This window comes from Schistocerca piceifrons, chromosome 7 (genome assembly GCF_021461385.2).
Source record: "Schistocerca piceifrons isolate TAMUIC-IGC-003096 chromosome 7, iqSchPice1.1, whole genome shotgun sequence".
Classification (NCBI taxonomy): domain Eukaryota; kingdom Metazoa; phylum Arthropoda; class Insecta; order Orthoptera; family Acrididae; genus Schistocerca; species Schistocerca piceifrons.
The window spans coordinates 5,875,461-5,887,885 of record NC_060144.1 but is presented as its reverse complement, the minus strand read 5'-3'; the positions used below and the strand labels follow the sequence as shown (position 1 = coordinate 5,887,885).

Below are 12,425 nucleotides of genomic sequence, written 5' to 3'. Positions count from 1 at the left end.
GCTTTTACTGTCTAGTGTTGGTTACATATTGATCTTACACCAACTGAGAGATAATATTATATTTCTACTGCAAAATCTCATCAGAATAGCCGAGAACAGAAATATATAATAACAAGGGAGACTTGCACATGCTCAACAAATAGAGCAATGAATGAAATTATGAACAGAACAGGGATATCCAAAGATTTCAGTTTAAATTCTTAATCCTGAAAAGCCAAGTGAGTAATAGAATAGGCTTGTAACTGGGAAAGTGATACATAAAACCATTACATATAAATATACTATTGCACGATGGGCGGAAGTTTTTCTGTAATAGTGCTGATGAATGTCCCGTTAAAATACATTTGGTATAGACTTTCATGGGACTGTAACTAATATTATTCCCTGAAATTCGCCGGAAGAAAGTGTATTTTTTTTTCCTGGGCATCAGTAACAAATGGTCTCACAACATTTTCTGTGTTAGATGATATGCGGATGTAAAGAAGACAGATGCAGAAATACTGAAGGACAATTAAGATCATGTCTACATTGAAGCAGTGTCTGTACTGAATACACATTTTCCTTACACCTCCCTCTTAGTAGCTATGTACTATAGATCAGACACATCTTTGGAATGGAAAGCAAGACAAACCGATTTATTTATGGGAAAACACCAAATGACAAACCCATATACGAGGTCAACTGTTTCTGGAATACTGGTGCACACTTTGAGCTCAAAAAGGAGGCTTTTGTTACAAAGCTGTATGAAACACCTGGATATGCGCTGCCATCAGCATGCTACACTTCAAATCACAAGACTGGTGCACACAGCATGACATCTGCCGCACCGCCTGCTGGAGCCCTCCAGTGTATAAAGACAGAGTAGCCAACGATACTCCTCCAATTGTGTTCTACTGCTTATTTTACTTTTTCTATATCGTTTACTTAACTGTGGATGAATCAACTCTTGTTTTTTTTTGATGCACTATTGCTTGTATCTAGCAATTGGCAACAAGTGTGGCGTTCACTTCCATGTGCTCCGTATATGTGGTTGCTGTATCAGCTCTCATGTCCATGTAGGCAGTGCTCAAATCTCTCCTTAAGCAGTATCTGGCTCTTACAGTTACCATCACTAACGTCTCTAATACACTGACTACGCAGACTCAAACACCGCCGGCATACTCGATGGTTCTTACCCATGGCGAAAATGTGGCTGAAGACTAGGAGGCTTATGAGAAGTGGCTTTGGCAACACTCTTTGGCTTTGGAGTCACTGATGCAAACAACTGTAACACATTGTCACTTCTTTATATTTCTCCTCAGATCTACTAGGATGCTGTGCCCTTTAGCCCCATTCCAGGAACCTGTGTCACTTTCATTTGACAAAATATATAGCTTGTTGTCAAATTGTCACCATTAATGCACATATATCATTGCAGCATATGTAGAGTTCTATCAATGTTACAAACAGCCACATCAGTCAAACTGGGCTTGGGCGGCCGAACTCCATGACCTCAGTCACAAATGTCTGTCTGTTACTGATGCTCATAATGATTTCTATGCTGATTCTATGGTCCGTCACATCATCATTCGGCTGGCTCCTGACACAGAGGTTTGTCCATCTTTGGCTGAAGTGTTGAATCTTTCGAGGTAGCTCGTGCTGGTGGTGATCAGACTGAGCCTTGTCTGCATGTTCAAGGTTCAAATGAAGAAGTATATCATGGACTTTTCTATGTTCAATGTCTTGACACCCTCCTCGAGTTCCTACAGGTTCACTGGTGAGGGACCGGGGTCTGGCCCAGATGCTCCGTAGTCGTCAGCCATGTACCCTCCTGCACCTGTTCATACCGCTCCACTAGTGTCTGTTGGTGCAGCCCTTATAGGTGTTCGGTCCTGGCTCCATGACCTTGGCTGCTGGTCACCAATTTAAGAGGATTCCAGCCTTAGTTCAAAGCTGGCCCAGCCGCCGCCTCTGTAAGGTGTGGACCATTGAGGAGCTAGCGATGTGTCACCACAATGAACTGAACCGTGCAACACACAGACGACCATGGCTCATCTGCCACTGCTTTTGCCTCCTCCAACAATGTCTGTCCCAGCCTCATGGAGCATTCCTGCTGTGGGGTCAGACCCACCTTCCTTGTGGATATCACTCACTCCTGCCTGCCTCTCCTCAGGCATCTGACACCACAACAGATGCTGCTGGTCCTTCCTGTGATTCTTCAACGCCACTTACTCTTCCACTGCTGGCTGGGCTGGCACTGTCGGGCCCTTCACAACCAGTGTCCCTGGCATCTACCAGCTGAATTGCCAATGCCTCCACTGTTAGCGCAGTTCAACTATGTCGATATGCTCCTAATGGTCTTATTGCTGGTCATCCCTTATGGTTGCAGGGTAGGGGGTGGGTGCTGCGAGTATATGTGGATGGACTCTTCTGCCCCTACTCATCAATTCTGGGCCAGAATCTACTTCAGCTGCTGCCAATATCACCTGCAGCAACTGCTGAGGCCATAGCAGATGAGCACCCACAACAAAGGAGCACCCTTTCCTCGAGTGGAGGGGTGCTATAACCCTGCATGCATCACCTGGATATGCACTGCAGCACCAGGTCATGGCCACCAGCCGCCATTGTCTACCTATATTGGATCACAAGACTAGTGTGCATAACACGACATCCAATGCACTAGCTATCATGGCCCTCCTCTATATCTCTATATAAAGGCAGCAAAGCCAGCACTTCTCAGATTGTGTTCTGCTTGTATGTTTGTTGTTCACTTGAATGTGAAAAGAGAGAGAGAGAGAGAGAGAGAGAGAGAGAGAGAGAGAGAGAGGAGGAGGAGGGGGCTTTAGAAACTGGAATAGTGTTAGCTATATAGTTAGCTTCCTTCAGACACGAGTTTCAGATGATGCCACAAAAAGGGTATCAGTTGGAGACTGTGCTTTTTATATTAACTCTGTAGGTTTAATATGATAAGACAAAGACATTTAATGACTACTGTTATGAATACTGCATGTGCAACTACACCGTGGATTTTATGACTAAGGTACTGCTGACAGAGAACATCTGAAATATGTGCATTAGGAACGTGTCATTCGCAGTTATTATTAACAAGAAATAGCAAATAACTTTGCAAACATCAGTACAAGGCGACTTTTTGGTGAAGCGCAATGTTCCAGTTCGAATCTGGGTACTGAACACAGTTTTCATCAATTGGGAAAAAAATCAATGTAAGCATATTTAATAGCATTTTCAAACAATGCTGTTATTTACTAAAAATAGCTATATCCAGTGACATAATAAACCATAAAAAATATGCAAAAGTCCTGAAACGCAGTATGAGTAAGTGTTCCTTACATGCTATCTGGATGGAAATGACTGAGGTAAATCACCAATCACCAAACTCCAAGCAAGCATCAAATACTTCAGACTAATTATATCCGAAGGGATGTAAGACAGCCCAACATGTGAATCAAGTAGAAACAGCTCTCTAAAACTTACTATCTAAGAAGAAAAGCAAATATCACCCATAATCATAGAGTACTCAGTTTATTAACACTTCCTAAATGTGTCACATCCGAATATGAAAGAGTGAAGAGATCGACAAAGTTTGCATATGAGTTGCACACTTAATAAATGACTTGCTAGGTGAAGGCCACAGACACAGCCAGCCAATGTGGATCATTTTTGGCAGGCTGCTTGAATACAATTTAAAATGAAAGACTTGATCTGGCTCAACACCCTCTGTTTCTGAGAAAATTATACTTTCCTACAAATTGTGGAAAGAAACTTTTCAACTGCCACTTATGCATCCTTAAGTTACACTCTGTTCAATGATGGTGCCGCTGATGTATTGACCAAGGCATCTGGCTGGGAAGCAGAGAACCTGTTTTTTCTCTGGCTTGTATTATCTTATACCTTGTAGCTACAATAGGCTGGCCCTTATCGACTGTGTCAATATGCAAACGGGGATTAGTGATCATGATGTCATTATAGCAACTACGATTATAAAAGTTAATAAAACACTCAAAAAGACAATGAGAGTGTTTCTACTAGATCGAGCAGATAAGTAATTATTAGCATCTCACTTCGACAGTGAATTTGCATCACTTAGTTCCAGTAACATCAATGTAGAGTAATTATGGGCAAAGTGTAAGCAGATTGTAAATTGTGGTCTGGAGAATTATGTTCCTAGTAAGTAGACAACGGGTGGAAAAGAGCCAATATGCTTTAATAATAAAATTCGACAAATGCTGAGGAAGCTGAGGCCAACATACATTGCGTGTAAGGACCATAAAGAACATATACGGAAAATTAGGGCTGATACAGAGGCAAATACACAGTCATTTTTCCGTCAGGATAGGAAATGACAAGCAGTGGTGCAGGGCACTCTCTGCTACACACCATATGGAAGCTTGCAGAGTATGTAAGTAGATGTAGATGTTTTATTCTCACACATCAATAACCTAAATAAATCAACAACGAATAACAGCAAGGTAGGCAAATTAATTTCTTTAACGACATGAGTTAGTGAAGAAATAAAATTTTAAACTTTGTTGCATGAAAACAATTTCAAATAAGACTGCTGTGAAGAGGGCCATTCGGGACAAAAAAAAACCACCCTTGTCACAGCTGGTAGTACATATAAAATAACACATTTATACACAGCACAATATTCCATCACTGCATCTTGAAAAATGTTGCCTGAAGTTTTCCTGTGTTCGTAACTAACTAATGATTAATTTGGTCCTCCATGTATAGGAGAGGCAAACATTTCAAACAACTCTTTCAAAAAAATTTTGTCACTTATTCCAAATACGTGAAATTATAGATTTACATTTCCAAAACATATCTTGAGAACATTTTAAAAACAATATGTTGCTGATAAGTTTTGTCTAATACTGGATTCCTGAAGAGATAAACTAATATCATCACGTATGGAAGCATAATTATAGATGACAATGGTCAACCAATTACCACAGTAAAAGTAATTCCACTGAACCATTAAACTACGTGCCAGATATGTGACATTTATTTTTATCATCAGGCTAAAAACATTGTTTCAAGATCTCAAAATTCCAAACCACGTTTCAAAACCCAGAAGGAACTGTACAATGGCACAGATGCAACAACGATCCACAGCATAATTCATCATCATCTATCAACACCAACATTTTAGGCAATGCTATTGTATTTGTGGTCTGTAACAGAAGTAATCTCCCCCTCCCTCTCACACGGGGGGGGAGGGGGGGGGGCTGAGGTTAAGTGTAAACCAAATTTCTTTCCGGCCAAACTTCGAAAGTCATTAGATGGTCTTGATTCTGAAAGCATATGTGCTTCGAAGATGTGTATGGCAAGTACCACCCATCTAGCTGTTTGAAAGAAATGAATGACTTTAACACACTGAGTGAAAGAACCACTGTAAAGTTGCCAAGATCAAATTTTTAATACTTTACTGATTCAAGTCATTAGAGAAATTTAATTGCCTACCTTTTATTATTCCTTAGTGATTTGCTTACCTTATTAACCCTACTGTTGAAACAAATTAAAAAAAAAAAAATTACAAATACAAAAAATGAATGCACATGGGAATCAAATATAGATTCTCCGCTCCCAGCCAAATACATTGGTTGGTATGCCAATAGTGCTTTTGTTGCACACCATTTACATTAATGGTAAATAAACAACATCAAAAAAGTTTCTTTCCTTGATTTCTAGGAAAATATGCTTTCACAGATTGTAGGGCCCCCACAATTTTACGAAAGTCTGGAGACACTTGTGTTCCAGCCGTTTCGAATACGTGTTATTTTAAAGCAGGGTGTAAGGATGAGCATGGGATACTGCACCCATTTATTGTTTGTGCAGGCGAAACTGGAAGGGAGATAATTAGTCGGCGCTGGCAAGTGATCAGCGCAACCTGCCAAGAATAAGCAAATACGGCCCAGAAGCTCCGTGGCCAGCTGCAAAGAGTAATGTAGCTTTGTATTGTTAAAAAACAAATGGAGAGACTCGAAATAGTGACTCTTTATTATACGTTGAACTGCTGTTGAGAGTATGTGGACTGGACATGGATAGTCAGCCACGATAAAATCTTATGTATTAATTGTGTTCAAAAATGTGTAATTAACTGATTCTGGGTGCCCAGTAATGTGTGGGCTTACGTCATAAAGTTTAGTTGCTTTTTTGTACAAAGTGGAAATAAATACGAAGAGAGAGAGCGAGAGAGTGAAAAATTTGCCCTTCCTAGCAGTGAAATCTTCGGAGAAGCGTCCGGTGCTAGCAGAAGACATCGGCGCTGCAAGAAAGCAGAACCAGCATTCTTCAACAAGTAAGTCCACAAAAACACTTAAGCTGCATAGAGAGAGCTTAAAAAAATATAAAAACAGTTGGGAGTTGCCATAGCAACCGATAACAATGAGGCTGAAGAGCGATTCCAGAAATATCATGTTGATAAATGGTGAAATGATTAAGGGAATCAAGAAAATTGCACAATGCTGCTGTTAGTCTCAAATCACCGATGCCACCGTCTACAAATGCTGATGTCGCCGCACAACAACAGTGCTGCCGCCGTACACCAATGCCGACGTCGCATCACACCAATGCCGATGCCGCTGTCCACAAAAACCTACGCTGCCGTCTACCCACGCCAACGCCGCCATCCACCAACGCCGACGTTGCATCACGCCAACGCCGACGCAGCCGTCCACAAAAGCCGACGCCGTAGTCCACCTACGCTGATGCCGCCGTCCATCAACACTGATGCCGCCGCTGCCGCCTGAGCTACTACTAACCTTTGATTGTCTGTGAAGTGTGGGGGGTTGTGGAAATAAGCGAGTGTACTTTTAATGATAACTATATTAAAGGCAAAACAAAACACAATGGAAAAAGAACATCAATCCGTAGAGTCTGTTGGGGCTATGGGAATTGAAAAGCAGGGGCCAGATTTAAGTGAATTAATGAGGTTTATCAAAGCGCAGTTTGAATCACAGAACACAAAACTGGACGAACTGAAGGTAGAATTAAACTCTAAGTTAGATTTGCAAAACACAAAACTAGAGGCTTAAGTTAATATCCTAAGTAATCAGATGCAAGAATGGAAAAAAGAATTGTCTGATTCCCTGAGGGAAAAGACAAATATTTTATTTAAGGATTTAGAACAAAGAACTGAAGCTCATCTGAAAGGGTTAGTTCAAAAATTAGAATATGATGTAGACCGTAAATGTAGTAATTTGGAAACACAATTTAACGAATAATACGACTCTTTGAAAAATGTATGTAACGTTACATTTGATGTGGTCGAACGAGAAATAACTACGCTAAAAACCAATGGCCAGAAACAAGATAAGTTGATCCCCCTAGTAAAGGCACAAATTTCAGGGATCAAATCATGGGTGGAAACTGTAGAACAGAAATTCAAAGAAAAGTTAATGACTGCAGAGCTTATAAATTTGAATGGCTTAGAAGAACAAGTAGAAGAATTAATAGGACAAAAGGTTGAAGAGAAACTAAGTGTTGATACCTTTTCGCCTATAGTAACTTCCGATTTAGATAACACCAAGAAAGACTTAGAAACTTTGAGGAAAGAATTCAAGCTTATGCAGGAGAAACTAGAGAAAGGCACAGTTTCCCAAAATATTATATTAAATAAGGACATGATAACTGATTTGCAATGGGGATCAAATTCAGCCTTGTCGAGACAGTTTCCTAAATTCAAACCAGACGGGGAGGTACACCCCACCCATTTCTTAAAACCATTTAACAAAGCCATACCTAGAAGTTGGGAGGATGCTAAGAAAATAGAGTTTGCGATAGGTTATTTGGAAGGTGAAGATTCAGAATGGGGCACAGTAAATATTGAAAACTTCACATCCTGGGATGATTTTCAGAGAAAGTTTAAGGAAAAATATTGGTCTTCAAGTGCACAAGAGAAGTTGATCTCAGATTTGTGGGATCCTAAATACTATAGTAACGCTGGGGGTACAATGCGCAAGTATTTTGACTGGCATTTGACCAATGGAAGAAGAGGGATTAGTTTGAATTTTAATAAGACGTCTACCTACTTATGCTAGAAAAGATATTCTATGCAGTGGATGTAAAACAGTGGAGGAACTGTTATCCTTTGCAGATGCACTCGATGCAATCAATAAAGACAGGAACGAGAACTTGCATGCACAAGAAAATCCGAATTTTAGGAGGAATAATATGAATCATAATAATCAGTCAAAGCATTATGAATCCAATCTTGCCCGAGTCCATCGACCTAGCAGGGATGTAAATAGAGGGGGTTGCTCAAGAGGACCATTAACGTCCAACCTCAGTCTGGTAACTACACAGAAATTAGTGCCCAGCAACAGCTGTGGAACAGGGGGTAACACACTTCCATCATTTGGAAATCGTCCTGTGGTTGCTACCCATGAGGAAAACGTGGAGCGATCTGGACCCAGGGCTGGGGCCCAGGTCGTCAAAATACATTGAGAGGCCTAAATAAGAGGGTACAGGTTTCCTTCATGCATAAAGTACCTACCAAGGAATGGCTACTGCTGGAGGAAACGAACAAAATAACTACGCCACCACAATCTATTATAACAGGAGAGATAGAAAACCACAAAGTAGACATATTCATCGATTCTGGTAGTGAAGTATCAGTTATTTCTAAGGAATACTTTAATACATTAAAAACTAAAAGTAATTTACCTGTTTTACTAGTAACTGGGGTATACATAGTTGGTATAACTGGAAAGAAGAATAAAGTTGTTAAATACGAAACCTTGGCACACTGCCGTATAAGTGATATGACGTTTCGACAACCTTTGCTACTAGTAGAAGACATAGATAGAGACGTATTGTTTGGTTTAGACTGGTCAAGCGATTTTAATGTTATACTAAATTTTGACGAGAACTGTATTTATGTGGGGGAACCCGAGAATAAACACTGCATTAAGTTTGTGATGGACAGTGATGTGTATAAACAAACATCTGAACACCAAAGATTACAATTACCCACGTCAGCTCAGTTGTCTCCAGAGATAGAGTTAACTAATACTGCATGTCCACAAGAAGACTTTCACAAAAAGTAAGTGAATCTGAAGTGTTAAATATTGAACAGCAAATGGATTTACTGAGAATTTTGTCTAAATACCATTCAGTATTTTCAGAGAATCTGGGTACCATTAGCGATTATGTTTGCAAATTTAAGATTAAGGACGAGATCCCGTTTTTTTGCAAACCATACCCTATACCTAGAAGTTTTAAAGAAGCGGTTAGGGAGGAGATTAATAAAATGATTGATCAAGATATAATAGAAAGGAGTATGAGTGTCTATAATAAGCCCTTGGTAGCAGTGAAAAAAGCTACAGGTGGAGTGAGACTGGTGTTAGATGCATGCACTCTCAACCGTCATATTGAAACTGAAAGAGATCGTCCGGTTAATATAGATGAATTATTAACTAAATTTAAGGATGCCCAGTATTTTAGCTCCATTGATCTGACGGCTGGGTACTGGCAAATCCAGTTACACCCCGATTCGAAAAAGTATACTGCTTTTTTGTTCAACGGAAAATCTTACCACTTCAATGTACTACCTTTTGGACTAAATATATCAGTATCGGTATTTATACGAGCACTTGATACGGCTATTGGACGAGAGTTATTGAAAGAACTAGTTATTTATGTGGATGACATCTTGATTATTTCACCTACTTGGGAAGAACATTGTAGGACATTGAAAAAAACTTTGGAGAGATTTAAGGAAAAGTATATCACCTTAAAGTTAAGCAAATCTCACTTTGCGAGGCAGGAATTAAAGTTTTTAGCACACATCATGGGAGTAAAAGGCATTAAACCAGACCCCAAGAGAATTGAGGCTATTTAAAACTGTCTATCTCCTCGAAACATTAAACAACTAAAAGGGTTTCTGGGAATGGCAGGTTATTATCGACACTATGTGCAAAGCCAAGAAATGAACAACCCTAGACTATTAAGATTATTACGTAAAGGTATATCATGGAATTGGGACCAAGGGACCCAAGAAGCCTTTGACAAACTAAAACAAGCCTATCTTACAACATACCGTAATGAATGAACCTTTTAAGATAGCAAATGATGCCTCAGATTACGGTATTGCAGCAGAATTATTCCAAGGGGAATGGGGGATAGAAACCTATGATCATAGATCTATAGCATTTATTAGTCGAAGCTTAAATAAGCATGAACGAAATTATACTGCTACCGAGAAAGAATTGCTAGGGATAGTGTGGAATATACAAAAGTTCCAAACTTTGATATGGGGTTCGGAAATCTACATTTATACCGACCACCAGGCTTTGTCATTCATAATGAGTAGTAGATTATTACACAGTAGACTGGGAATATGATATTAAAATACAGTATTAAAAAGGATCAGTGAATATAGTACCTGATGCTTTGTCGTGACTAACTCAAAACATGAAAGATCTACAACGTACAGAAGGACCTGGGGTAGTTTTCGCTATCAATTTTATAACAACAGAATATCCAGCAAGGGAAGTACACGAGTTAGCCCAAACGATAACGGAAAATATTAAACATGACCCTCATTTTACAGAGATCTATGCCATGTGTATAAGAGTCATTACCGGTAAACAAAATTGAAGAGTGGAAGTTAACAAATCACAACTTGTTCTGGAGAAACAGCAAAGAGTGAAGCTATTGGTGGCTGTGTAAATCACAAACAGCAGTCTAAATTAATACAGTACATTCATAGTGGATATGGCCACTTTGGAGTGAAAAAGTGTATAGCTCACATGAATAAGTTTTATTATTTTAAGCGATTAGGACGTAAGGTAACTACTACTATTAAAACGTGTGACATCTGTCAGAAAGCTAACGAGAATAATACCCATGTAAAGTACAAGATGTATCCGATTATTCCTAAAGCATTACATGACCTCACAGCTGCCGATTTTTTTGGACCCATACCCAAATGGAAGGGAGGCGTGGCTTATATATTAGTACTTATAGAATGTTGGTCGAAATATGTAAGACTATATCCTATTAAGAAGGCTAATGTGCAAACCCTGATCAAGAGCTTGCAAGAATATTTTATAGCTACAAGTAAACCAAGGCGTTTTCTTTCTGATAATGGACCTCAGTTTACCAGCCATGAAGTTAAGGAATTTTTAGCCTGGGAAAATATACGACACATTTTAATATCCAACTATAATCCATCTTCAAACCCTTGTGAAAGAGTAATGAAAGAGATTGGTAGGTTGTGCCGTACTTATTGCCACGACACTCACACCTCATGGGCGGAAAGAATTAAAGATTTTGAGCTTATTCTAAATGAATTATTGCATTTACCTACAGGAATGACGCCCATAGAAGCCATTGGCAAGCCATTTATAGGAGAACTTCTAATTAAATGTAAATGTATGACGTGGCCAGAGCAAAAAGCTACTGATCACAAAGCAATTCAGGAAAGAGTTGGTAGAAACTTACATAGGAGCGCCCAACAAAGGGTAAATAAATACAATGCAACTGCAACTGACCCAGAATACCACATAGATGACTTAGTATTAGTAAAACAACACCTTCGAAGTTCAGCACTGAAAAAAGAAACACACAATTTTTTTCTGAAATACGTAGGACCTTATCGTATTCAATCAATAGTACACCAAAAAACCCTATATTTAGTAGATCTTGTGACGGGAGAGGGAAAGGGAATGTATAATGTTAAGGATATAAAACGATATGTACAAAACCCCCAGGGACGTTGACGTTCTGTGTCAATGGGCAGAGTGACGTCCGCCGGTTCCCGAGTTGGGTTCCGTGTTACTTCCACATTAGTTTTCCTACACCAAACTCCCTTCAAATCTTCGACTATCCTGTAATCTATTTATAGCCCTTAAGCTATCCTATCATATTACTGTTAAAAGAGACCAATTATGACTAATTTAAGGAGTCACAATAAACAGTAACCTCTAAGCATGAGCTAAAACTAAGAGGGGAACATTCAAATAGGAGATATAATATGATGGTACTGTTTAGGATACCTAGATGGCATAAACTGAACATGTGTATGAAATATAGAGTGAAGAGACTAACTGAATAACTATTTGATTATAGTGTATATAATTTCTATTTTTATTGAATGTTTTATATTTTTTGTAAAGTGTGATGTGATTGGGGAGGGTTTATATCTAATTTTGAAAGGGGTGGGTAGCATAGGCACAGACATGACCTACACACCACGCCCTTCACACAACTCCCACAAACAAGTGTGACTGGTTCTTCATCATTTGCCGTTCCATAGGAGTTGCTAAGATCTTTTCTTTGGGGACTTCAAAGGTGACGGTGAGAATGTCTGTTCTGCAGGAGATGCCGAACATCATACCTTCTCCGGCTTCTCACTTAAGTACCGGCGAAGTGGGGATCCTGGGGAAGGAGGGTGGGAAAAGTTTCCTGTCTTTGGGGCT

General features: G+C 39.5%; 1 protein-coding gene across 1 annotated transcript in view; it reads right to left on the bottom strand.

Annotated features, from left to right (window-relative positions):
* Nucleotides 1–2,148: 2,148 nt before the first annotated feature.
* Nucleotides 2,149–12,425, bottom strand: part of LOC124804973 (N-alpha-acetyltransferase 15, NatA auxiliary subunit) — a 104,597-nt gene continuing 94,320 nt past the window's right edge. The window contains exon 7 of the mRNA XM_047265364.1: nucleotides 2,149–2,277. Coding sequence (XP_047121320.1) covers nucleotides 2,149–2,277 — 129 coding nt within the window. The remainder of the gene's footprint in view (nucleotides 2,278–12,425) is intronic.